This window comes from Cervus elaphus, chromosome 5 (genome assembly GCF_910594005.1).
Source record: "Cervus elaphus chromosome 5, mCerEla1.1, whole genome shotgun sequence".
NCBI classification, from domain to species: domain Eukaryota; kingdom Metazoa; phylum Chordata; class Mammalia; order Artiodactyla; family Cervidae; genus Cervus; species Cervus elaphus.
In genome coordinates this window covers 82211964-82238408 of record NC_057819.1, presented here as the reverse complement: position 1 = coordinate 82238408, position 26445 = coordinate 82211964, and the positions used below count along the sequence as shown (strand labels likewise).

General features: G+C 47.6%; 1 protein-coding gene and 1 non-coding gene across 2 annotated transcripts; one reads left to right on the top strand and one right to left on the bottom strand.

Moving 5' to 3' along the window:
• Nucleotides 1–662: 662 nt before the first annotated feature.
• LOC122693189 (lactoperoxidase-like) lies at nt 663–26058 on the bottom strand. The gene is made up of 11 exons (XM_043900757.1): nt 26021–26058; nt 21178–21338; nt 19374–19491; nt 18830–18959; nt 17861–18067; nt 16068–16392; nt 14292–14452; nt 3640–3892; nt 2390–2563; nt 1546–1783; nt 663–1358 (listed from the first exon to the last, which is right to left on the bottom strand). The coding sequence occupies exons 1-11, from the start codon at nt 26056–26058 to the stop codon at nt 1151–1153; spliced, it is 2013 nt and encodes a 670-aa protein (XP_043756692.1). The 3' UTR covers nt 663–1150.
• LOC122695822 lies at nt 23409–23515 on the top strand. The gene has a single exon (XR_006341572.1). It is a non-coding gene; the product is annotated as a U6 spliceosomal RNA (small nuclear RNA).
• Nucleotides 26059–26445: the final 387 nt, after the last annotated feature.

Genomic DNA, 26445 nt, shown 5'->3' with positions numbered 1-26445 from the left:
CTCCCCGGCTCTCCTGTAGGATGGCTGCAGGCCTCCCACCCCCGCCCTGCCAGTCGGGGAGCCTGGGGATCCCCAGTGGGCTGACCTTACCCAGGAGGGTCTTTGAGAAAGAACTCATGAGTGTGTATTGGGTGGCAAACTAGGAATATTCTGGAGCTGCCAGTCAGAGGCCTCATAGGCTCCCAGGACTCACCTAGAAGAAGAGGGTATTTCCCTGAAGGACCCCTGGAAAAGAAATTAACTTTTTTTTTTTAAACTGCACATCATGGTAGGTGGGAATCTTAGTTCCCTGACCAGGGATTGAAACTGTGTCCCCTGCAGTGGAAGTGTGGAGTCCTAAATCACTGGATTGCCAGGGAATTTCCCCAAACTAGCACTGGGGGAAATCCAGCCTTGGATTTCTCTGCCCCTGTGGCGATGCCCTGAAAGCTCTCCTGCCACCCCATGGCCACGCCTTCTTTTCGCAGGAGCCCCTTCCTTCCTCCTTTTCTTTGAGAGCGTTTTGAAGCTGAGGGGACCAAACCGGGCCCTCTCACTCCCTAGACTCATGCATGTGACCTCTGTGGTGAGACATGTCCGAACTGTAAACACCGTTACTCATTTGGCAGTGATTCCAAGGCCTGCCTTCCAGAGGGGAACAAGGTCATCGCCAGCATCTGTAGTCAATCATCAGGTGTTTATTGAACACTCACTGTGTGCCAAGCACTATGCTGGGGGCCCCAGGACACGCGTGGAAGCAGGCTGAAGGCCGAGCTCAAGAAGTTTACAATCTAGTTCAAGGGGAGGAGAGATACGTGTGTCAAGGCTACAGCCTCAGCCAAGACTTTTTGGGGAAAGGATGGGTGACATCTGGCAAGCAAGATCGGAAGGCATCTTGGAGGGTGTAAGTCTTGACAGAAGGAGGGTTTCCGAAGATGGAGAGAATGCGGGTGGAGCGGTGGGACTCAAGAGGAAGAGCTGGAGAGGCAAGGCAGCTGCCTTGGGCTTGAGCAAGGTGTGTGTGGGGGGCGTGTAAAGAGACTCAGCTGGGAAGAAGGCCTGGGACGGGGTAGGGAGCGTGAAGGGGCCAGGTCACTGAGTCTACTTGAAATGGCATCATGGCCAAGGACAGCTCTACTGCACAGTGTGGGAGGCTGTGGAGTCCGGGCCCCTAATTCTCCCTGGAGGCCCAGGGTGAGAGATCCAGCTTATCAACGGCTGAGCAATCCACAAAGTCATGTGGGTAGTTGTTGGCCTGGAAGGCGTGCAGTGGGACCTTGGTGATGTGGGTGTTGTCACAGACGAGGCCCGGGAAGGACACTTTCTGGAGAGAGTCCCGCTGCTTCTCAGTGAAGACCCCGGGGTTCTCCCACCAGAACCTGCAGAGACACAAGCAGGGTCTCCACGCAGCCCAGCTGCTGGCCCCTTCCCACTCTGCCAAAGGGGAAGGGAGGAGGTCCCTGGGAACATGCCAAGGTCTGGCGTCGGTTCTGCAGGACGCCCAACCCAATGCCCACCTCCGAGAAGGGCCTCCCTCCCCGCCCTCCCTGCTGAGGTCTCACTCACCTGTCCCCATCACGGATCTGCTGGAATTGCCTCCCTAGGAGGCAGGCCAGGAGAGGCCCCACCCGGCCCCTGTCTACCATGGGCTCGGCGTTGCCCCCGATCCAGATGTCAATGTTGTCGGGGGTCTTGTAGAGATCCAGTAACTTCTTAGCCAGTATCTCATTCTTCAGCACGGCCTGCAGCCCCTTCAGCGTCTTGGGCTGTGAGAGGCCACAGAAGCCCCTCCAGGAGTTGTACCCTAGGGCAGAGCGGTGGAAGCTGTCTAATGCCCTTTGAGGACATGCCCACTCCAGCTCCATCAGCCCCAGAGAGTCTGCGTTCACAACCTCTGGGAACAGACAGGTAGTGAGCCATTGTTTATCCTGTGGCACTCGGGCTTCAAGGGAGCCAGCAGGATATGTGGTGCTTACTGTGGGTCCAGGCCTGCTCTAAGCCCTGTACCCATATGTAAACTGAAGAACAGAGATGCTAAGTCACCTGTCTGACGTCACACAGGTAGAATTTGAAACCAGGCAGTCTGGCTCTTAAAGTTCTACATTTAGGAAGGTCCAGTAGTCATTGCTTTCCCTCTTTTCTTAATATTTTCTGGACTTTTAAACTGGTTTCACAAGTCAGTGGTTGATCTCTTTCATTTGAGGAGCCTGGGAATAGTACCAGATATGTTCTCTGGCCTCTGTCTTAGGGACACTGGAAGATGCCATTTCACAGGTGACTTTTTAAAACAGGCATCTCTGCCTTCTGTTTTAGAACTGATCAGCTCCTCAGGGCTATAGAGGAGAGTCCCTGGGAACCCCAGAAGTAGCAAAACATTCCCCAGGCCTGGCTGGACCCTGGGCCCACTCACCAGGCATCCCATGGTCCCGGCAACGCTGTAAGTTGATAGCAGCCAGGTCAAAGCCATGGATCTTGTGAGTGGGCTGGAAAAGCTTGTTGCGCAGCTCACTCATCAGCATTTTATCCTGATTCATCAGCTTGGACTTCTTGGCCAGCAGACCCCGCACCAGAGGGTCAATTTCACCTGCAAGGGAGACCCAGACGCCATGCTGGGGGTGGGGCAGGTGGGGATATCTTCCATTGCCGGGCACACCCTCCTCTTGACAGTTTCACTCTCTCAGGTGAAAGACGGGCTAACTGGCCCTCTGGGGCTGGAACTGGGGAAAGAGGAGCCCAGTGCGGCCCACAGGGTGTGTGGGGGTTGGAGGCCCGTCCACACCGCCTGCCATGCTGCGGTGATGCGTGAGCATAAGCTTCAGGGTTTCTTCCAAGCCCCCGTTCAGAGACTTGGCTCCTTCTCCTCCATATGGTCCCCCAAGAAACTGTGCACCATGAGAAGAGATGGCAGACATCTCTAGAAATGCCCTGACTTGTCAGGCCTTAAGTAAAAGCCTGTTTCAACACAGCCCAGCCCAGGATAAAGGGGTGTGGGGTCCAACCTTTGGCACTTAATGGAGGTGGAAAGCTATAGAGAAGAGCAGAAGAGAGCAATTTATTTACTGTGCGTGTGTGTCAGCTGCTCAGTCGTGTCTGGCTCTTTGTGACCCCATGGACTGTAGCCTGCCAGACTCCTCTGTCCATGGGATTCTCCAGGCAAGAATACTGGAGTGGGGCGCCATTGCCCTTCTCCAGGGGATCTTCCCGACCCAGGGATCAAACCCAGGTCTCCTGCACAGCAGGCAGAGTCTTTACCATTTGCGCTGCCCGGGGAAGCCCTATTTATTTATTGGACACAGGAATTCTTTCTGCAAGGGTCAGGGAAGCCTGAGGGAGGGAAAGGAAGCAGGGAAAACTTGGCACCTTAAAGGCCAGTGCAGGAAAGAAAGAATAATAACTAATACTTAGTGACCACCTCCTGTGTGTCAGGAGCCACCGTAGGGCGCTGTATATATATGTATTTCATTTCACTAGTATCCTAGTGAGACAGGCGTTATTAGTGTCCCCGTTTTACAAACGAAGAAACTGAGGCTCAGTGAGGTGAAGTTGCTTGCCCAAGGCCGCATAGGAAGTGGCAGAAGCCTGACTTACACCCCAGGTTTTTCTAGAAGCAGGCTGCAGAGTGAGGCAGCCAGGTGATACTGTGTCCCCGAAAGGACATACCGTCTTTGATTATCCTCCAGGTGTTGAAGAAGAGGGTGTGCAGTGGGAGCTCCGCTTCCGGACCCCATGGCTGGTAATTCTCATCCAGGCGGGACACAGTGGGGGGAACCTCTAAGTGGCCAAAGCGGAAGGCAAAGGTGAAGACATTGGAAATTCGGGGATCCACAGAGTTGTTATAGCCTTGGTATGGCGGGACCCACTTCTGCATCTCACTACCTAGCACAATGGGCAGGTAGTCCCTAAAGGTGACAATCTGCAAGGAAAAACAAGTCATGAAAAAAAGGATGTGAGAAGACTTAAAGCTTTGTGGAGTGAGGTCGGAGCCAAGGATGAGTGGTCAAAAATCAAGGATGGCAAAGGGACTGCATGTGTGTCCTACGGACTGCATGTGTCCAATTCTCCTTCCCATAACCCTAGCAGACACTACTAATTCATCATGACATACTTTCTGCTGATCTTCCGTGATCTGGCTCAACATAGGCTCTACTGATCAGTCACTTGAATTTGACGTTTGAAATGTACTCTCTTGGCCATCTTTGCTCTAAATTTATGATGAAGCTAACATCACAGTCTCTGTGTATCACTTTAACATAAAATTATATTATTAAACTTTTTCCCAAAGGCCAGGGCAAGAGGAATGGAGAACCACAGGAATGTGTCACAGGGTAACCAAGGGGAGTTCATTCAATCCCCCATTCTGAAAGAAGTGCTGCTCCATAGAGAGGTCAGTTTCTTGTTTTGTTTTGCTCAGAAGAGTGAACTAACACAAACTGAGAAAATTTTGAAAAAATAAAGAGTCATGCCATCCCACAACACAATAATTATATTAACTGTTTATTCTTTCTAATCTTTATAGTATACATATTTGAACTTGGTCGTAATCCTAGAAAACATTTATGTGAAATGCATTCTGCTTTTTTACCTAACATCTCGAATGTTTCTACCTAGCTCACGATTATTATGTCATTGAACGTGTATAATATTCTCTTGCCCTCATGGGTCCTTCCCATTCCCTCAGCAGCATAGACTCTGGGGACACCATCCTTGGGGCAGGCCGCCTGCTCCTCAAGCTCTGGGAGGCAGCAGGAGACAGAACCCTGCCCCTGGCCACAGTGGCCTGGCCTGACTGGGGCCCCAGACTAAGCTGGTTAGTCAGATTCTCTTGCTCAGGGAATTTAGATTTCAGATGCAGCTATCCTAGACTGTTTCTGATGGTGCTCGATTGAGTGATGGAGTGATACGGGTTGTCATTTTCTACCGTGAGCAGAAACGCAGAGAAAACCCGTCTGCAGAGAAAGAGAGATGTGAGGACAGGAGAAGAGGGGAGGGAGAGACAGTGAGAGTGACTTGCCTTAATTCCAAATGATTTCCAGTCTCTGGCTCTCACCCTTGCTGAGGCCTGACTACACTACACTCACTGCCCTGAGGTTCCAGGAGAAACCCTTAGGAGCTCCCATTTGATTTATGTGTAGGGTGAACGGACACTGAACATCTCAATTATCCTGAGTGGGTTTCTTTTTCTTGTAGTCCAAGAAACCCTATGCTGAAGCTCTAACTCTCTCAGGTGACTGTATTTGGAGATAGGGCCTGTAAAGCGGTAATTAAGGTTAAATGATGTCATAAGGGTGGAGCCCTAATCCAGTAAGACTAGTGTCCTTATAAGAGAGCAATGCACACGGGGGGTGGGGGTGGGGTACCACTTGAGAAAAACGTAGAGCGAAGGTGGCCAAGCAAAGGAGAAAGGCTTCAGGAGAAATCAAACCTGCTAACTCCTTTAATCTTGGATTTCCAGCCCCCAGAACTCTGAGAAAACACCGCTCTGTTGTGTAAGCCACGCAGTCTGCATTACTCTGTTATGGCAGCCCAACAAACTAATAAAAGCCTCAACTCAGACAGCCTTCAGGTAGATATTTTTTATCCTTTGATTTCCTATACACATCTCCAGCAGCAAGATTTATGGGTCTACATTAAAAAAAAAAAGTATTGAACTGTAGAGATTTTGCTAAGAAATGAATGGAAATAGTTCTCCTTGATGGTTAAAAATATGTGCATGGGGCTTTTGGTTCCAAAACAAGATGGAGGTCACTCAGTTTTCCTTACTGAATGTAACTAAATAAACCTAAATGTATTCTCCACTAAACAGAACTAAATGCCCTGCAAATTATCCAACAGACAGCACTAAATAGGCTCTGAAAGCTGGAAAGATGGACTGGCTAAAGACCTTGTCAAGGAATGACAAAATGGTGAGTCCCTACATGCCCCAGACTAGGTCCATGAGAGGATGGTAGTCTTCAACCTCCAACAGAAATAGACAAAAGCAGTTAAGAAAAACCTTCTCTCTCATTCTACAGAGGACCTGGCTAGGGGGAAGTTCAGCAAAAACCTAGTAAAGAGTCCCCAAATCTGCTTCACAGTTCAAGCCATTAGCCATCTCAACTCTTGGTCCACAACCCAACCCACGATCTGCCTGCAGCAGTGAGGCCCCCTGTCTCTGTTCTTCACCCAGTGGCATAGAGACTCAGGCACAGTGGCTTCTACAACTCTAGAAGGTTAACCCATAACTCTAGAACGTTACTCAGCAACAGAAGGCAGCCAATAAAGTACCTTCCTGCCCTGCAGACAGAGTCAGCAGGGATTGGGTGGGGACCCAAGAAGAACAAAGAAGAATGAAACAGACCAGAATAGCATTGCAAGGGCTCAGAAAGCTAAACTGTCATTGGAACTAAAGCTTGCAAAAGCATGCCAGAACCTACAACCAAACCTATACAGGGTAACTTATTATTGAACAATACATGCCTAAATAGAAGATTTAAATAGGATCAGGAGTCTCCTAACATAGTAACTAAAATGTCCAGGATAAAATTGAAAATCACCCATAATACCAAGAACCAAGAAAGCCACAAGTTAAATGAGAAAAGATAATAAACTGATGCCAATACTGGCATGAATCAGTTATTGGAATCATCTGATAAAGATTTTCAAGCAGCTGTCATTAAAATGCTGCAATAATCCATTTTAAGTTCAGTTCAGTTCAGTTCAGTCACTCAGTTGTGTCTGACTCTTTGCCACCCCATGAATCGCAGCACTCCAGGCCTCCCTGTCCATCACAAACTCCCAGAGTTTACTCAAACTCATGCCCATCGAGTCAGTGATGCCATCCAGCCATCTCATCCTCTGTCATCCCCTTCACCTCCTGCCCCCAATACCTCCCAGCATGAGGGTCCTTTCCAATGAGTCAACTCTTCGCATGAGGTGGCCGAAGTACTGGAGTTTCAGCTTCAGCATCAGTCCTTCTAATGAACACCCAGGACTTATCTCCTTCAGGATGGACTGGTTGGATCTCCTTGCAGTCCAAGGGACTCTCAAGAGTCTTCTACAACACCACAGTTCACAAGCATGAATTTTTCAGTGCTCAGCTTTCTTCACAGTCCAATTTTCACATCCATACATGATCACTGGAAAAACCATAGCCTTGACTAGACTGACCTTTGTTGGCAAAGTAATGTCTCTGCTTTTTAATATGCTATCCAGGTTGGTCATAAATTTTCCTTCCAAGGAGTAAACGTCTTTTAATTTCATGGCTGCAGTCACCATCTGCAGTGATTCTGGAGCCCCAAAAAATAAAGTCTGACACTGTTTCCACTGTCTCCCCATCTATTTCCCATGAGGTGATGGGACCAGATGGCATGATCTTAGTTTTCTGAATGTTGAGCTTTAAGCCAACTTTTCCACTCTCCTCTTTCACTTTCATCAAGAGGCTTTTTAGTTCCTCTTCACTTTCTGCCATAAGGGTGGTGTCATCTGCATATCTGAGGTTATTGATATTTCTCCCGGCAATCTTGACTCCAGCTTGTGCTTCTTCCAGCCCAGCGTTTCTCATGATGTACTCTGCACAGAAGTTAAATAAGCAGGGTGACAACATACAGCCTTGACGTACTCCTTTTCCTATTTGGAACCAGTCTGTTGTTCTATGTCCAGTTCTAACTGTTGCTTCCTGACCTGCATACAGCTTTCACAAGAAGCAGGTCAGGTGGTCTGGTATTCCCATCTCTTTCAGAATTTTCCACAGTTTATTGTGATCCACACAGTCAAAGGCTTTGGCATAGTCAATAAACCAGAAATAGATGTTTTTCTGGAACTCTCTTGCTTTTCCGATAATCCAGCAGATATTGTCAATTTGATCTCTGGTTCCTCTGCCTTTTCTAAAACCAGCTTGAACATCTGGAAGTTCATGGTTCACGTATTGCTGAAGTCTGGCTTGGAGAATTTTGAGCATTACTTTACTAGCAGGTGAGATGAGTGCAATTGTGCGGTAGTTTGAGCATTCTTTGGGATTGCCTTTCTTAGGGATTGGAATGAAGACTGACCTTTTCCAGTCCTGTGGCCACTGCTGAGTTTTCCAAATTTGCTGGCACATTGAGTGCAGCACTTTCACAGCATCATCTTTTAAGATTTGACATAGTTCTACTGGAATTCCATCACATCCATTAGCTTTGTTTGTAGTGATGCTTTCTAAGTCCCACTTGATTTCACATTCCAGGATGTCTGGCTCTAGGTCAGTGATCACACCATTGCGATTATCTGGCTCGTGAAGATCTTTTTTGTACAGTTCTTCTGTGTATTCTTGCCACCTCTTCTTAATATCTTCTGCTTCTGTTAGGTCCATACCATTTCTGTCCTTTATCGAACCCATCTTTGCCTGAAATGTTTCCTTGATATCTCTAATTTTCTTGAAGAGATCTCTAGTCTTTCCCGTTCTGTTGTTTTCCTCTATTTCTTTGCATTGATCACTGAGGAAGGCTTTCTTATCTCTCCTGGCTATTCTTTGGAACTCTGTATTCAAACGGGAATATCTTTCCTCTTCTCCTTTGCTTTTTGCTTCTCTTCTTTTCACAGCTATTTGTAAGGCCTCCTCAGACAACCATTTTGTCTTTTTTGCATTTCTTTTCCACGGGGATGGTCTTGATCCCTGTCCTCTGTACAATGTCACGAACCTCTGTCCATAGTTCATCAGGCTCTCTGTCTATCAGATCTAGTCCCTTAAATCTATTTCTCACTTCCACTGAATATTCATAAGGGATTTGATTTAGGTCATACCTGAATGGTCTAGTGGCTATCCCTACGTCTGACAGGATGTGGTCCACTGGAGAAGGGAATGGCAAACCACTTCAGTATTCTTGCCTTGAGAACCCCATGAACAGTATGAGAAGGCAAAATGATAGGATACTGAAAGAGAAACTCCCCAGGTCAGTAGGTGCCCAATATGCTACTGGAGATCAGTGGAGAAATAACTCCAGAAAGAATGAAGGGATAGAGCCAAAGCAAAAACAATACCCAGTTGTGGATGGGACTGGTGATAGAAGCAAGGTCTGATGCTGTAAAGAGAAATATTGCATAGGAATCTGGAATGTTAGGTCCATGAATCAAGGCAAATTGGAAGTGGTCAAACAGGAGATGGCAAGAGTGAACGTAGACATTCTAGGAATCAGTGAACTAAAATGGACTGGAATGGGTGAATTTAACTCAGATGACCATTATATCTACTACTGTGGGCAGGAATCCCTTAGAAGAAATGGAGTAGCCATCATAGTCAACAAAAGAGTCCGTAATGCAGTACTTGGATGCAATCTCAAAAACGACAGAATGATCTCTGTTCGTTTCCAAGGCAAACCATTCAATATCACGGTAATCCAAGCCTATGCCCCAACCGGTAACGCTGAAGACGCCGAAGTTGAACGGTTCTATGAAGACCTACAAGACTTTTTAGAACTAACACCCCAAAAAGATGTCCTTTTCATTATAGGGGTTTGGAATGCAAAAGTAGGAAGTCAAGAAACACCTGGAGTAACAGGCAAATTTGGCCTTGGAGTACAGAATGAAGCAGGGCAAAGGCTGATAGAGTTTTGCCAAGAGAACGCACTGGTCATAGCAAACACCCTCTTCCAACAACACAAGAGAAGACTCTACACATGGACATCACCAGATGGCCAAAGCCAAAATCAGACTGATTATATTCTTTGCAGCCAAAGATGGAGCAGTTCTATACAGTCAGCAAAAACAAGACCTGGAGCTGACTGTGGCTCAGATCATGAATTTTAAGTTGTCTTAAAACAAATGAAGAACAGAACATTCCATAAATGAAGTGCTAAATCGCTTCAGTCGTGTCCAACTCTTTGCGACCCCAAGGACTGTAGCCTGCCAGGCTGCTTTGTCCATGGGATTCTCCAGGCAAGAATACTGGAGTGGGTTTCCATTTCCTTCTCCAATAAAAGAAGTAGAATTTATATAAAAAAGGAACAAATTGAAACTATATAACTGAGAATACCCTAACTGAAATAAAAATTTGTTGACTAGACCCAGTAGTAAGGTGGACATGGCAGGATAGAATTGAGAACAGATCAACAGAAATTAGTCAATCTGAAAAACAGACAGAAAATAGACTTAAAAAAAAAAAGTCAAACAAACCAGAGCCTCCATGTTCTGTGGCACAATAACAAAAGAATCTAATGTTCATATTAATGGAATTCCGTATTTAGAAGAGAAATTGGATGGGACTGAAAGGTATTTGAAGAAATAATGTCTGAAAACCCCCCCAAATTAGTGACAGACATACATCTACATATATAAGAAGTTGAATTTCAAACAGAATAAACCCAAAGAAATCTACTGTAAGACACATCATAATCAAGTATGTGAAAACTAAACACAAACATTCTCAAAAACAGCCAAGGAGAAATGATATGTTACCTACAAAGGAACACCAATTTGAATAGCTTTACTCATAGCTCAGTTGGTAAAGAATCCGCCTGCAATGCAGGAGACTGGTTCGATTCCTGGGTCGGAAAGATCCCCTGGAGGGGCTAGGCTACCTACTCCAGTTTTCTTGGGCTTCCCTTGTGGCTCAGCTGGTAAAGAATCCGCCTGCAATGTGGGAGACCTGGGTTCGATCCTTGGGTTGGCAGATCCCCTGGAGAAAGGAAAGGCTATCCACTCCAGTATTCTGGCCTGGAGAATTCCATGGACTATATAGTCCGTGGGGTCACAAAAAGTCGGACAGGACTGAGCGACCTTCACTTTCAATTTGAATAGCAGTGAATTTCTCATTTGAAACCATGGAGGCAAGAGGGAAGCAGCACAACATTTTTCAAGTGCTGAAAGAAAAGAACTGTCAACCTTGAATCTAGTATCTGGTAAAACTATTCCTCTGGAATAAAAGGGAAATAAAGACATTCTCAGATGAAGGAAGAGAAGAGCATTTACTGCGAGCAGACCTAGCTTCAGAGAATGGCTAAAAAAACTCTTTAAATATAAAGAAATGATAACAGAAGAAGGCTAGGACCTTCAGAAAGGAAAGAACAATGTAACAGGTAACATTCCACCCAATAGCAGAATGCACAAACACTTTTTAAGGATCTGTGGAACATTCAACAAGATAACTGTACCAGAGTTATAAAGTAAACTTGAACAAATTTGAAAGAATTGAGATCATATAGAGTATATTATCTGACAACGATGGAATCAAACTAGAAATCACTAACAGAAAGGCAGCAGTGAAATCTCTGAACACTTGGAAATAAAATAATTTACTTCTAAATAACCTACAGGTCAAAGAGAAAGGAAGTAACAACAACAAAACATACATAATGAATTAAAATGAAAACATAGTGTATCCGCATTTGTGGGATACATCTAACAGTGCCAGGGGGAAATTTATATCACTTCTAATACTTATATTAGAAAAGAAGAAAGCTCTCAAGTCAATAATCTAAGGTCCCACCTCAATAAACTAGCACTAAGAGCAAAATAAACCTAAAGCAACCAGAATAGACTAAAGAAGAAAAGTCATATACTTATAAAAATCTATGCAGAAAAACCACTTGACAAAATTCCACATCTATTCATTTAAAAACTTTCAGTACACTAGGAGAAGAGCAGAATTTCCTCAACTTCATGTAGAGCATTTACCAAAAAATTCACAATTAACATACTTAATGGTAAACCTTGAATGCTTTTCTTTTAACTGTTGGGAAGATGAGAATGTCTGCTGTCACCACTCTTATTCGGTATAGTACTGGAAGTTATACTTTTCTTGCCTGTAATAAGGCAAGATAAAGAGATGAAAAACACACAAATTAGAAAAGAAAGAACATAACTAATTATTTATAGATGACACAACTATCTGTAGAAAATCCCAAGGAATCTACAGATTCCTAGAACTGAGTTTAGCAAGGTCATAGGATACAGAATCAGCACATAAAAATCAATTATATTTTTACACACTGATAATGAATAAGTGGAAACTGAAAAAAGAAATGTAACACCATTTACAATTCTTCCAAAGGAAGTTAATATTCAGGTATGTAACAAGCATGTATAGGATCTGTATGATTAAAATTATAAAATGCTGATGAAATAAATCAAGGAAAATCTAAACATTTGGAGAGACATACTATGTTTATGGGCTTCCCTGATGGTAAAGAATCTGCCTGCAATGCGGGAGACCTGGCTTCGATCCCTGGGTTGGGAAGATCCCCTGGAGGAGGGCATGCCAACCCAGTCCAGTATTCTTGCCTGGAGAATCCCCAAGAACAGAGGAGCCTGGTGGGCTACAGTCCATGGGGTCACGGAGTCAGACATGACTGCATGACTAACACACACACATACTGTTTATAGTATGCAATTCTTATCAAAATCTCTTATCAAGACTTCTTTGTAGACATGGATAAGCATGTTTTAAAATGTATAAGGAAAGGTAAAGACCCTACGATAGCCAAAATAATTTTGAAAAAGAAGAGTAAAGTGAGAAGAGTCATTCCTCCTAATGTTAAGTGTTCTCATATAACTAGTTATTGAACACTGGTACTGGAATAGGAATAGACATATAGATCAGTGGAATAGAATGGGCAATCTAGAAATAGATTGATATAAATATGTCCCAATATTAAGAATTTTTGACAAAGGAGCAAAAGCTGAAAGATAGCCTTTCTATAAGTCGTGTTGGAGCAATCAGAAATCCATAGTCACCCTGCCCCTCAATGAACCCTGACCTAAACCTTATGCTTTATACAAAAATTAACCTCAAATGGATCATGAACTTAAATGTAAAAGATAAAACCATAAAATGTCGAGAAAAATAAAACCAGGAGATAAATCTTTGGGACCTAAGACTTAGGGACAGAATTGAGATTTGACACCAAAAGCACAGTATGTGAAAGGAAAAAACTGATAAATTTGACCTCATTAAAATTAAAACCCTTACTCTGCAAAGAACTCTATTAAGAGAATGAAAAGACAAGGTAGAGACTGGGAGAAAATATGTACAGTCACATATCTGACCAAAGACTCATAGCTAGAATGTAAAAAGAACTGGCTTCCCTGATGGTTCAGATAGTAAAGAATCTTCGTGCAATGCAAGAGACCCAGGTTTGATCCTTGGGTCAAGGAAGATCCCCTGGAGAAGGGAATGGTAACCAACTCCAGTATTCTTGCCTGGAGATTTCCATGGACAGAGGAGCCTGGCAGGTTATAGTCCATGGGGTCACAAAGAGTCAGACACAGCTGAGTGACTAACACACACTGAAAACTCAACATGAAAAGACAAACTCTAATTTGAAAATGGGCAAAATAGGGACTTCCCCGGTGGGCCAGTGGTTAAGAATCCACCTTCCAGTGCTTCCAATGCAGGTGACTCGGGTTCCAGTCCTGGTCTGTGCACTGAGATCCTACTGCGGACAGCTACGCCGGTGCACCCAAACCACTGAGCTCACAGGCTATAGTGAAAGATCTCACGTGTTATAACGAAGACCCAAGGCAGCCAAAGAAGAAACAATATAAAATAAAACAATAATAAAAATAGAAAACGGGCAAAATATATGAGCCAAAGTTTTACTGAAGAGGATATCCAGATGGCAAAAAAAAAAAGCATGTGAAAAGATGTTCAGTGTGATCAGCCATTAGGTAAATGTAAAGTAAAATCACAATGCAGTATCATTACATACCTATCAGAAAGGGTGAGTGAAGTGAAAGTCGTTTAGTCGTGTCCGACTCTTTGTGATCCCATGGACTATACAGTCCATGGAATTCTCCAGACCAGAATACTGGAGTGGGTAACCTTTTCCTTCTCCAGGGGATCTTCCCAACCCAGGGATCAAACCCAGGTCTCCAGCATTGCAGGTGGATTCTTTACCTGCTGAGCTACAGCTGGTAAAAAGGCAGCACAAAGGAGTGGTGTGGTGACAGAAGAGGTCAGTGTCTTTATTGTGGTGGTGGTTACATGAAACTATGCATTTTCATGATACAATTGCATGGAGTTACACACACACACATACAACACCACACACGAAGAGACTGCATTTAGTACTGGTGAAATCCAATTAAACTTTATGGTTCATATCAATGTTAACTTCAAGCTTTTGACATTGTACCATAGCTATGCAAACCAACATATGAATGACCTGCTGGCACCCTGAATCCAGGGATTCATTTTGGGGCAGAAAAGCTGAAGAAACAGAAGGGAGGGCTTACAAGAGTGAGACAGTGGGAAAGAAGCAGGAGAGGAGAGGAAGGGGGGATGGAGGTCTGGCAGCAGGCAGAAGGCAGAGCCAGGTGAACAAGCGAGGCTGGTGTATAGGCAGTGCTCCCGGGCTTCTCACCTGTATGAAGGCTCCCAGGATTTTCCGGGCTTCCTGGTAGAGCTTCTCTCCATCCCAGTGAGGGTTGAGTTTCTTTAGTTCTCTGGCCAGCCGGTTGTGCTCTCGGAGAAGGAGCGTGTGGGAAGTGGCCAGCAGGATCTGCTCTGAGGCTCGGGAATCTCCTGAAAGCCCAGAAGGCAGGAAGGTGGGTTCACCCTGAGCAGCCCCTGAACCCAGTAACTTACACAAAGAAATACATGATGGTACCCCAGCGGGAAGCTCTCTTAAGCCCCTCCTTCTCGTTAATTGAAGCTGGAAAGAGATCTGAGTTGTGATTCATAGATTTGAATCCCAGATCTGCATACACACCTTTTAGTTCTGTCACTTTGGACAAGTTACTTAATGTTTCTAAGCCTCAGTCTTCACATCTGTGAAAATGGGGATAATAAAGTTGACCCCCCCAACTAGACTGTGGTAAAGACTACAGATGACATTAAGAAGTAAAATTTTGCTAATTAAATCCAAATTGCCTTCTAAGACAGGACGTTCAAATGAGCGAGGGGCTTTTTATTGTTCCGAGCAACTCTGACGGTTTTAAGAATGCAAGTTTGAGGGTAGGAACCTGGGAAGGGTTAAATTATTCCGTGTAATAAGGGAGAAGAATTTAGACATGGGGGCTGCCGGGAGGAGAAGGTCATGTAGATGGTGAAAGACCAGGTGCTTTACAGGGGGCTTCTCTTTGTGTCCTCTAATCTTCAGGAAAGTCTGTGAAATTCACAAATGCTTGGTCTTAGTGGATATTTTTATGGAAAACAAGAAGGGCTTGGTTTTGTGTCTGGACTGATGTGACATGTGTGTGTGGACACAGAATCCAAGAGATCTAGCAAGAGACCTGGGCCTTCTGCCATCTCTGGGTGGGTTTCATCTAGAAGACTGGATTTTTGGAAGAGACAAGACCTCTGGAAGCCACAGGCAGAGAGGACCAGGAGGGCATGAACCCTTAGAATGAGAATTGGAGGGCTTCAGTTGCACAGGCTGCATGGAGTGGGGGCTCTGTGCCGAGATTATAAAAAGCCTTAAAAATATACATTCCTTTTGATTTATATAGAACTTCCTCCTCTAGGAAGTTATCTTAGTAAACTTACTGAAACTCAGCACAAGGATGCGTCAACAAGGATGCTCACGACCTTAAAAAAAAGTAACAAAATCACAGAAAAGCTAAAAATGACTTAAACGTCTCCACATAGGGTTGGTAAAATAAATTATGATAAACATATGCCATGGAATGCTAGGTAACCATTAAAGATCGTGATATAAAAGAAAAAATATTTAAAGATGTGATAGGTGAAGAAAAAACATCGGATTACAGAGCTGCACTCTAGTATGACCCCAATTGTGTAAAACAGTGTAGAACAAGATCTATGATAGGAAAAAAGCTGGAAAGATAGGCCTTAAAATGTCAAGGATGATCATCTGTGAGTAGTGGGATTTTGTGGATTTTCTTATTTTTTTTGTGCTTTTCTGGATTTCCATAATTTTTTTTTTTTTTACATACACAGAACACATGTTCTTAGGTCCTGTATCTGTTTGGGCCCTTCTGCCAGTCCTGGACCAGTGCCTGCAGTAGTGATGGCTTTCAGTAATTTTCCAGAAGACAATGAGAAGAAGCAAGGGTCAGTCTTCCAGTGCTTGGAAGCCACCGAGCACCCTCGAGAAGCTTTTCCGGCCTCCCTCTGCTCTCAGTCCCCAGGATAATCCCTTTGTCCTTGGGCCCCTCTATTCCCAGCCTAGACTCACCCGCCAGGAAGCAGGGCACGCGGGCAGTGGTGTTGATGAACTCACAGGGGCTTGGCTTCTTGTTGTCAAAGGGCAGGTAGGCCAGCCCGTGGTCCCGGGCTTCTTGGTGGACAGCCATGAGACCCAGCGGGCTGCTGAGGTTCCGGAGACGGCTGGCCAGGCTGGGCTCAGAGCCGTACACTAAGCTGGCGTCCAGGAAGGAGGTCACAGCATTGATCTGTTCTCGGGCCAACGACTGGTAAGGTGGAGTGGGGCAGACAAACCCGGCTCGGAAGAAAGGCATGCATTTCCCTTGAGTCTTCAACTTGGGATCATTTTTCGGGAACTGCAGAGAGATGGGGGTGGGTGACTGCAGAGGTGGTACAGCCGGCAGCCTCTCCCCAGGGCAGGTCTGGATGCATCTGGCCAAGATGCTGATGGTGCCCTCCTGGGACCCTAGTGCCAGACACTGGCTCCAGAGGCCTCGTGCTGACGCTACATCCTGGGCCCCCAGGACCCTGAAGTTCACTACCTCCTGCTGTGTAAAAGGGCCGAGAGGAATCATTCCATCTTTTACAGCAAAAGCCTCAAATTTTCGGTTGTAAGGGAGTCCTGGGATCCCGGCACAGGGAAGCAGGGCATGAGGCAGGAAAGAGTTTGTTAATAATTACTACCAACAACAGCTACCATTTATTTCTTTTGGACCTACCATGTGCTTGGTATCGTGTATACTTTATCTCACTTTACCTCATAAAACCCTGTAAGGTAGGTAATTCTGTCTAACTTTACATGCGAGAAAACTGAGGCTCCAAAAGGTTAAGTGATTTGCCCAAGAACTTACAAGCTGAAAGGGAAAGATGTGGGACTCAGATCTAGGTTGACCTCACTCCACAGCTAATGTTCTTCATGTGCTGTTCTGTGCTAGGTCGCTTCAGTTGTGTTCGACTCTTTTCGACCCTATGGACAGTAGCCTTCAGGCTTCTCTGTTCTCCAGGTAAGAAAACTGGAGTGGGTTGCCATGCCCTTCTTCAGGGGATCTTCCCAATCCAGGGAGCGAATCCATGTCTCTTATGTCTCCTGCATTGGCAGGTGGGTTCTTTACCACTAGCGCCACCTGGGAAGCCCATGTTTTTATACCACAACACATATTCTTGATATGCTTGAGTGAATAAATCATGCTCTCACTGTAAAACCCACGAATAAGAAGAAAGGTGCGCCACTGCAAATTCCTTTCCCTTCCTGCTGGAAATTCCCATAAGTCCCTGCTGCTCGTTCTGACTCATCCATCACGTTTCAGCTCTTTCTGGGAGTCGCCTTCCTGGACTCCATGATGACTCATGGAGGCATTCCACAAATTTACTGGGGATACAATGACTCTCCTGGGGATCTGGATAAAGTGTAGATTCTGCTTCCCAATGTTTGGGGTGCGGTTTGAGATTTTACATTTCTAATAAGACCCCAGGTGACATCAGTGCCGCTGGGCCAGGGATGAAGAAAACCCTCCCCAGAGCTCCCCAGTTTTGCCACTAGTGATTACTTGTCCATTTCCCACACAGGTCTTCTGTCCTTGAGGGAAGGGATGCTGTCTCGTTCACCATTGAATCTCAAGTGCTTAGTTGTGGCCTGATGATGGCAGATGATGGATGTCTATTTACAACATAAGTGGGCAAATGAATGAATAGAACGAGTGAGGCTTGGGAAGCTGTCAGATCAGCATTCAAGATCTCCAGGAGGTCCTGGCTGATGGGCTGGGAACACCTGCTACACCAGCGAGGCAAGCAGTTTGCCAGGGGCCCGCCACTGCAGGGGCCTACCATGATGGGGAAGCAGTTGTCTCCCTGGATACAGTGCTCCTCACACTGGGCTTTGGAGTGCTCGCTGCTCCCCAGTTCCGTTTCCGGGGCGAAGTCCAGGTCGTGGTCCACAATTTGACCCCACTGCATGAAGAGCAGGGACCTGTTTTGGTCCAGAACACCCTCTTCGTCCAGGTAGCCTACAATTTCGTTGGATACCTCACGGGCCTACAGATGGAGACAGAAGGAGAGGGAAGAAAAGGTGCATTGAAGATTCAGATTGAATGCAGTATATTGAGCACCCACGACGTAACAGGTACACTTCATCTTCAGGACAAGCTCTGAAGTGGGTGGCATTACTCCCATTCTGAGTCCAAGAGGGGTGAGAGCAACTCATCAACGTCCTACAGCTACAAAGGGCCAGGTCTGTATGACTTGATGGTTTCAAGGCCAATGCCCTTTCCACTCAAAGAGGGAAAAAAAGGCAGGCTGTCCCTTAAGTACATGCCACGGAAGAGGTGCCAGGTGTCTGGAAACAGGACATGTGCTGTGCTGTGCCCCACAGAACAGAGGGGCTCTGGGGAGGGCCTGCCAACTCAGATAAGGCCAATAGATGGGACCTGCAGGCAAACAACAGCTGATGCACTCCAGGGGCTGCGGCAGGACAAGCGCCAGCAGGATGGTGCAGGGAACCCATCTGCCTGGGAGACCCCGGGATACTTGGCTTGAAGGCGGCTGGGCCATGACCACCACGTGGCTGGGCTCGGGACGCGGGATCTGCAGCCCTCTAGTGGCGTTTCCCGGAACACCACGAGGGAGCGAGTCCCCATCTCCGTGTCTCCCCTGGTGTGGCTCTGCCACGCGTCTGTCTGTCCTCGCGCCCGTGTCTGCGTCCTCTCCTTGGGTACTTAGGGGAGCGCCTCCCTTCCCCTCTGACTCCATCTCTCCGCGCCAGCTCGGAGCCCGCCCCCTCCCCGCGGCCGCGCTCACCAGCGGGACGCGGAAGCCGTTGCGCGTCTTCCTCTGCGTCCAGCCGAAGGGCAGGGCGAGCCCGTCCTCGTACTCCGCCGGCAGCCAGCGCGCCAGCGCCCTGTTGGCGGCGCCCAGCGCGGGGCTCCTCCTGAAATGGCAAGGCTGGCCTTCAGCTTCGGCCGGCCAGCTCCTGGGTCTGCTTGTCCGCACACCCCAGGGGATTCCCCCGGGCAAGGACGGGAGCCTCTGCCCCAGGGAGACGGGATGCGGAGGAGGTGCCTCTGAAGTGTGCGGTGGTCTGGACCACTCCCATCCCCGAAGGCTCGGGGCTCCTCCGCCCCAGGGAAAGGCGCTCCTTCCGGCCGTATATACGGTGGTCTCTTCAGACAAGTTGGGAAAGTGAGGCAGGTGGGTTCCAACAGAATGGCTTCCAGCGGGCGCTGGCCCGGGATGGTGAGGCCATGGGAGTCCTGCCTCTCGTGCTCAAGGGGCCAAGCCCCTGGCTGGGCCGCGCGGGGCAGGTGGGCCAACCTGCGCACTACACACCCCCATGGCCGCTCACCTGTTATTACAGTCTCCCGTCATGGTGCGATAAGGGCTGTTTTCATCACATTTCACCAGAGGAACGGGGGCTCCGCAGCCCACCTCCCAGGAGAGTGCAGTCAGGTCCAGGCTAGGGTCTGAAAGAGAAGAGACGCCAGAGGGCAAGGTGGTGTCAGAAAACCCTCTATCCCTCCTGGGCCTGGGTTCTTCCTCCATTCCGTGGCCCCGAGGGGAGGTTCATCTTTTGAACTTGATTTTTGGGAGAATACATTTTACATTCTAAGCGAGCGTTTCTCAGGGGGTTTCACCCTTCATCCTGACACCTCATTAAGGTAAAACTTTTAATTCTCATTTTACAGAGAAGAAACTGGGACCACAGGGTTCCCAAGACTTGCCCAAGGCGGCACAGATTAGTAATAGCTCCAGTGAAAGTGAAAGTGAAGTCACTCAGTTGTGTCCCACTCTTTGCGACCCAGAGGACTGTAGCCTACCAGGCTCCTCCATCCATGGCATTTTCCAGGCAAGAGTACTGGAGTGGGTTGCCATTTCCTTCTCCAAGAACTGTTAGTAATTCTTGGTCTATCAGATCATTTGAATCAATGGAGTTTTCTTTTAGAATGAAAGTACCCCCTGAGAGTTTAGGTGCATGTTAGTATGAATTCGTTTGATAAGATTGCTTTTCTAGAAGCTCCACTGATGGGTATGTCCCTGGTGGTCCAGTGGTTTAGACCCCACACTTCCACTGTAGGGGGTTAGAGTTCAACCCCTGGTTGGGAAACTAAGATCCCAGATGCCACATGGCATTGCAAAAAAAAAAAAAAAAAAAAAAAGTAAAAAAGTTCCACTGACCTCTAAACTACTAAGCACACAGGAATCTAAATGGGAAAGATATTGCGAAGGGGCAGGCCATTTTTAAGTGAGGAGCACTGTGGTCTTGGGGGGTGTAACGTAGTGGGGAGTTTTAGGCATCAGAGGGCTTCATGAGGGCACAGAAGAGAGAGCCGCCCAAGTCCTAGAGTAGCCTGTACTCCATCCTGGTACCTGCAGGGAAAAGGCGTCAGGGGGATCCAGCCCTGGGGGGCTTCTTCAGGGGGCTCATCTGCAGAAATGGGCAGGGGTCAAGGTTCAAGCCCAGCACCTTTTGAGTCTCATCGAGTTCAAGGCACTCCCTCCTCCTCCCTACCTTGTCCTGGCCTCCTTCCTTCTTTGGGAACTTTGGAATTTGCCCATGTCCTAGGCCAGGGACTTCCCCCACTTGAAGTTTTCCCAGCAAGAACCTGCAGTCTCTTCCTCCCGTCAAGATCCATCCCCTTCCTCCATGACAGTCCATGAACCGTGACATTTGGCAGGGCGTGGGGTGGAGGGGTTGAGGAGTGCATGATCAACTGGCAAGCTTATTGTTTCAGCTCCACAGTACCCAGAACGAGAGGGACAGTTCCTCACCCGTGACATAATCCCAGTAAATCTCCCCTGACACAGGTGGCTTAACTGTCCCTTTCACAGGCGGAAGTGGTGGCACTGTGGTTTGAGACAGGGAGCCCGTGTTTATTGACTTTAGTCCTTCCTCTGGACAGAGGCCTTGCAGCTGGTATTATGCCAAAGGGCACGAATGTCCCCTCATTTGGAGTTGGCAGTGTGACCTTGCTGGGCCCGAGTTCCTTTCTCTGCCGAAAGGGCACTGACCTGGCTGCCCTCCCGGCCCCTCCTTGCTCTGAGGAAGAGAGAAGAGGGCTCCCGACAGGAGCCGCAGTCTTGATGGCTTCTGCTCTTTCCCGCAGGGAGACGAGCCCTTCCTGCCGTTGGGGGCTGGTGGGTTTCCGTACCTGTGACGTTGGTCAGGGCTGTGTCCCGCCTCAGCCTCTTCAAGGACTCCTCCCACACCTGCCCGTTGCGAATGGCCGTGCGGGTCCGGCCCCTGGCGTGCTTGAAGTACTCTGAGAGCTGTCGGGTGGTGGGTGCCTCAGAGCTCAAGGTCGTCTTCAGACTGCAGTGGAGAGCAATGGGGCAGCCATGGGGTGTGGGCAGCAAGCAGGAGACCCCCACGTCTGTGCCCTCAGGATCTTTACTCAGCTCTCCTCGGATGCCTCTGGAAAACCTCCTCTGGGAGGCGGAAGCTGCAGTGTGTCTTTAAGCTTGGTTAAATCTGGCTCTGAGGGAAGGCAGGCAGGTGGACCTGAGCGCTTCCTGAATCAGAGGGTTGCCGCTGTAATGGCGGCTTCCCGCTCAGTTGGGGAAAGTTAAATACGCCTAAGTCCCCGGATGTACCGATTCGGACTGCGGAGCCCATGACCGTGGAACCCCCTCTTACTGCACCTTGGGGACAACCAACTGATGCCAATACTGGTGTGAACCAGATGCTGGAGACATCTGATAAAGATTTTAAAATGATTTAAAATCCGCTGTCTTTAAAATGGTTCAATAATCAATTTTAAGTTTTTCTTAAATGAAGAAAAACAAACAAACAAAAAACCCCGAGAACATTCCATAAAAGTAGAATTTATTATGTATGGCTGAGTCCCTTCGCGGTTCATCTGAAACGACCACAACATGGCTAATCGGCTATACCCCAGTATAAAATACAAAATTTAAAGTTTGAAAAAAAGAGTAGAGTTTATTAAAAACAGAAAACAAGTTGGAATTATAGAACTGAAAATACCCTAAGTGAAATAAAAAGCTTGTTGGCTAGACCCAGCAGTCAGGTAGACATAAGAAAACAAAATTGAAAACAGGTTAATAGAATGTAGTCAGTCTGGAAAACCAGAGAGGAAATAGACTTCTACTACTAAGCAAGGTGAGGTGGGTGAAATCCTGCATGAGAACCCTCTCCCCACTCCTGTGTGAGATGTGGGGTCCTGTGAGATGATCTTTACAGCTCTAAGACTCTGAAATTTTGGAAGTGGTTCAAAGTCTCAGGAAGACAACCTTGCTTTTGGGATATACTTCACAGGCTGTAACTCCTGGCCTGTCCATGTGGATCAAGTCGTTAACTCTATTTCTAGCATGCAGGGGCCTGGTGTTGCAGCCTGAGAGGTGACATGGACAAGCAGGCCGACCTGGGCTCCGGGGGAGCAGGCCGGGTGTGCAGGGACTCTTTTTCCATCTCCAGGCCTCCGCCCTGGTCCTAGTCATCATCCTCCCCCATCTGGATGGCCACAGCAGACTACTGCCTCCCCTCCTGTCCTCCTCCCATCCATTCTCCACCTGGCTGCAGGAGGGAGCTTTTTCAAATGAAAAGCAGACCAGGCTGCTCTGATTTAAGCTCTTTCTTGGCTCACCCTGTGGCCCTGTGGTGTACCTGAATCCATTATAACGTACGTGCTCATGGTATTAAGCAAGCTTTGCCTCCCTCTAGCTCCCAAACTTCTTCATCATCTGCAAAGGCGACCCTACAGCCATGAACTGTCATGCCTGATCCCTCCCCTTCTCCCCCAGCCCCTTGCACCCACTACTCTGCCTCTGACCCTCTGACTCTCAGGCTCCACCTGTGTGTCCTTTTTTCCTCCTGCTGCCACCAGCGTGGCCTTATTTCCATGGCCTGAGCACCTGAAGCTCTTTCCTGCCTCAAAACCTTTGCCTTCATCGCTCCCAGCCCCTGTAATGCTAGGCCCTGGCTTGCTACCTGGCTGGTTCCTTCTCATCCTCCATCAGGCTTCCCTGCTTCCTGCAACTAGAGTAGCAACCACTGCTCTGTTTATTTCGTTCATCGTCCTCATCACAGTTTGTGGGTCCCTGGATTGTTTGTTTGCTTGTGAACAAAATGTTTAAATGTGATTATGTCTCCACGAGGCCCCTGAATCCAGGAACTAACCAGTGGGGATGAGTTCCAAGGCAGGGCTGGTCATCCTGGGCACCATGACTCAAAAAGGAGGTGTTGAACACGGATTTTGTGGCATTTAGTCTACCCCCACCTTGGGCTATAAAAGGGTTGACTTTAGGAGGGAGCGAGAAGGTTCACTGGGAGACAGTGGCTGAAATACCAGATATTTCCCTCCCACCACTGTGGGGCTTCCTCTTTGCTCTCAGTCCCATGACAGGGTCCTTATGAGGAGGACAGGTGCTTACTTTGGCAGCTCGTATCTTAAAATTGGGACTATACAGAAAGGATTAGCATGGCCCCTACACAAGGATGACAGGCAAATTTGTGAAAGCTTCCATAGTTTTACCTAGAGACAGATTTTTACCTTTGTCATAGAGAGTGAAGTAAGTCAGAGAGAGGAAAAACACATATTGTATAATATCACTTACATGTGGAATCTAGAAAAACGGTACAGATGAGCTTATTGGCAAAGCAGAAACAGAGTCACAGATGTAGAGAACAAACTTCTGGATACCAAGGGGGAGGATGTTACGAATTGGGAAATTGGGACTGACGTATATACACTCTTACGTATAAAATAGGTAACCAATGAGAACTGAGTGTGTAGCACAGGGAACTCTATTCAATGACCTGTGGTGAGCTAATTGGGAAGGAAATCCAGAAAGGAGTGGATACATGATACATATAGCTGGTTCACTGTGCTGTACAGAAAGTAACACAACATTGTAAAGCAACTATATGCCAAAAAAAGTTAATTTTTAAAAAAAAAGTGAAAAAGAAGAGGGTGAGGCTCTGTATCCTGGAGGTGTGGTTGGTCGTTGACACCTGCCCAAAGAGCCTAAAGAAAACAAGAAAAGAGGAGGTGGCTGGCACTGCGCATCTAACAGCAGAGTAAGCCAGACAGGCCGGAGCTGGGCCCTGAATCCACACATCCTCCAGCGGCAGGGCAGAGCTTTAGTCCTCTGCACGTACCTGTGTGTGCATGCTCAGTCATGTCTGACTCTTTGTGACCCATGGGCTGTAGCCCACCAGGCTCTTTTGTGTTTGTTTTTTGGTCCATGGGATTCACCAGGCAGGAATACTGGCGTGGGTTACCATTTGCTCCTTCAGGGGATCTTCCTGACCAAGGGATGGAACCAGCGTCTCTTGCATTGGCAGGTAGATTCTTTACCACTGAGCTACTTGGGAAGCCCCTCTCTGTACACTGGTCCCAAATCAAATCCCGGAGACAGTTATGGGTGGAGTAGAAAAGGATAACTTTATTGCTTTGCCAGGCAAAGGGAGACACATCAGGGTCCTGCCTTGAAAAACTGTGTTTAGTCTTCTAGAGCCTCTTTAAAGAGGTCCTGGGTCAAGATGATATGCGGAGGGATGAGGTTGGGAGTCACAAGCTCCCGGTCTGAGGTTTGGAGCTGTGAGCTACTGGTCAGATACTTCTCTGGGCCAGAGACTTGGCAGCAAAGTGTGTGAGAGCTGAAAGTGCCCAAGGAGGGAAGGACCTCTGATCCCCCCACCCCACCCCCAGGCACTACATTATCCAAGTGATTTAGGCTTTGTCATCCTGTATCTCTCCTACCTCCCCTCAGCTTAACCCCTAAGAGTCAGAAACCAGCTTGGGGGATGGCAAGAAGCCCAGGAAAGAGGGACGACAGACCATGGGCCCTTCCTTCTCTCTGAAGCCTACAACAGCTCTGAGCAGAGGAAAGTGAGAGGCTCGGGGCTTCATCTTCTTCTGCTGATACTTGAGTTCCTGAAAGGATGCTGTTCTTGGGACTAGAAGAGATCAGAGCACATCTTGTCCTCTAAGAGTCAGCCAAAAAGTTGTGGGACCTCTTGAGAGTTTATGCAAGGGTCAAGGGAGAGTGAAACCCCAAGTTCAGTAAAGAGACAGCGAGAGGAATGAGCAAGGTGGTTTTCAGCTCCGTGAAGTGGTTACTCTGGTTTGTCTGCCTTTTTGATCCAGCATGTGCTTCCTGAGGGCAGGGACGCAGGCTGCACTGCTTATTTCAGGAAGCCCAGCCCCTCCACAGGGTTGGGAGGTAGCTGACTCTGCCGGTGTCCTGTATGATCCCCGAGTGCCTGTGGGCCCCTCCCATGGCTGCTGCGGGTGCAGCTGCTGATGGCTCATGCCTCTAACTTTCTTGGGCAATGGCTTCTGAGTCTGGGGAGCTGCGTGTCCGGAATGCCTGGGAGTCACACAGTGTGCTACACCCTCTAACCCCCGCCCCCCCCCCCCCCCCCCCCCCCAGTACCAAGCTTGCAGCACATCTGGCTGAGTCAAGGACACCTCTGGCAAGTGAACGCTCTGCTCCCTTGCTCGAGGTAGGACAGGCTCTGAGATACAGCCCACACTCTGGATCTCCCTGGGGGGTCAGCTGGGGCTGGACCTTAAACCGCATCCCTGCTTATCGGCCTTCTTTTTACCCATCTGGCCTCACTCCTTCGCTCTGCTAGAGCTTCCTGAGAGTGCTCCCCGGTAAGTCACCTGTATGTGAATGCAGCTCTTAGCTTCTGTTTCTAAGGGCTTGATCTAAGTCATGCTGAATGAATGAAAAACTACTGACCGGTTTGCTGAGACTCTGGAAGGCATGACCCAAGGAATCACTCAACTACAGGAAAGAAAGTGCTCATGGGATCAGATGAGACATCCCCTTTGAGGAAACTTCGAGGCTAAGGATTTTAAGAGCTGTGGGTTCTTACTCCTGCTTGCCCCCTGCTTGCAGGTGAGGGGTGGGAGGGCAGGCTGTATAATTGCTTTGGCTCACTCGCCTGTCAGGACTGCTCTAGACGCACTTGTCCTTAACAGGAAGCCCAGGAAGAAACGCGTGTGGTGTGCGTGTGTCACCCACCTGGTCCGGGAATCCAGGAAGGCCTTGTTGACCTGCATCTTGACCTTACTCACAGCGTCAGAGATGGTGGTCGTGCTGGTGGCCTGTGCTTGGAGCAGGGAAACAAGGAGCAAGGTATCAGACGCCACTGTTTGGAGGAGCCCTTTGCTCTGTCTCCCTCTTTCTCTGCTATTATCCCCACTCCTCAAATCTGAGCAGGAAGAGATCAAGATTAGGAAACATTCCCCAGGAGGAAAAGCCAAGAATGAGACGAATACTCTCTGATCCTCAATAAGGTATCCTTGCTCTTTAGGAGTCCGCTAGAATACAGTCATCCTTCCGTATCCAGGGGGGTTTGTTCCAGGAACCCCCAGAATGCTCATGTCCTTTTTATAAAATGACATAGTATTAGTAAATCTATCACATTATCCTATATACTTTAAATC

What these genes read in the sequence shown, in the direction of transcription:
- LOC122693189 (XM_043900757.1), bottom strand. Translation starts at nt 26,058, where the DNA reads ATGCAGGTCAACAAGGCCTTCCTGGATTCCCGGACCAG. An exon ending in TTCCTGGATTCCCGGACCAG is followed by an intron (nt 21,339 to 26,020) that starts GTGGGTGACACA and finishes TCTCCACTGCAG; the next exon opens with TCTGAAGACGACCTTGAGCT. An exon ending in ACGGCTTCCGCGTCCCGCTG is followed by an intron (nt 18,068 to 18,829) that starts GTGAGCGCGGCC and finishes CTCCATCTGTAG; the next exon opens with GCCCGTGAGGTATCCAACGA.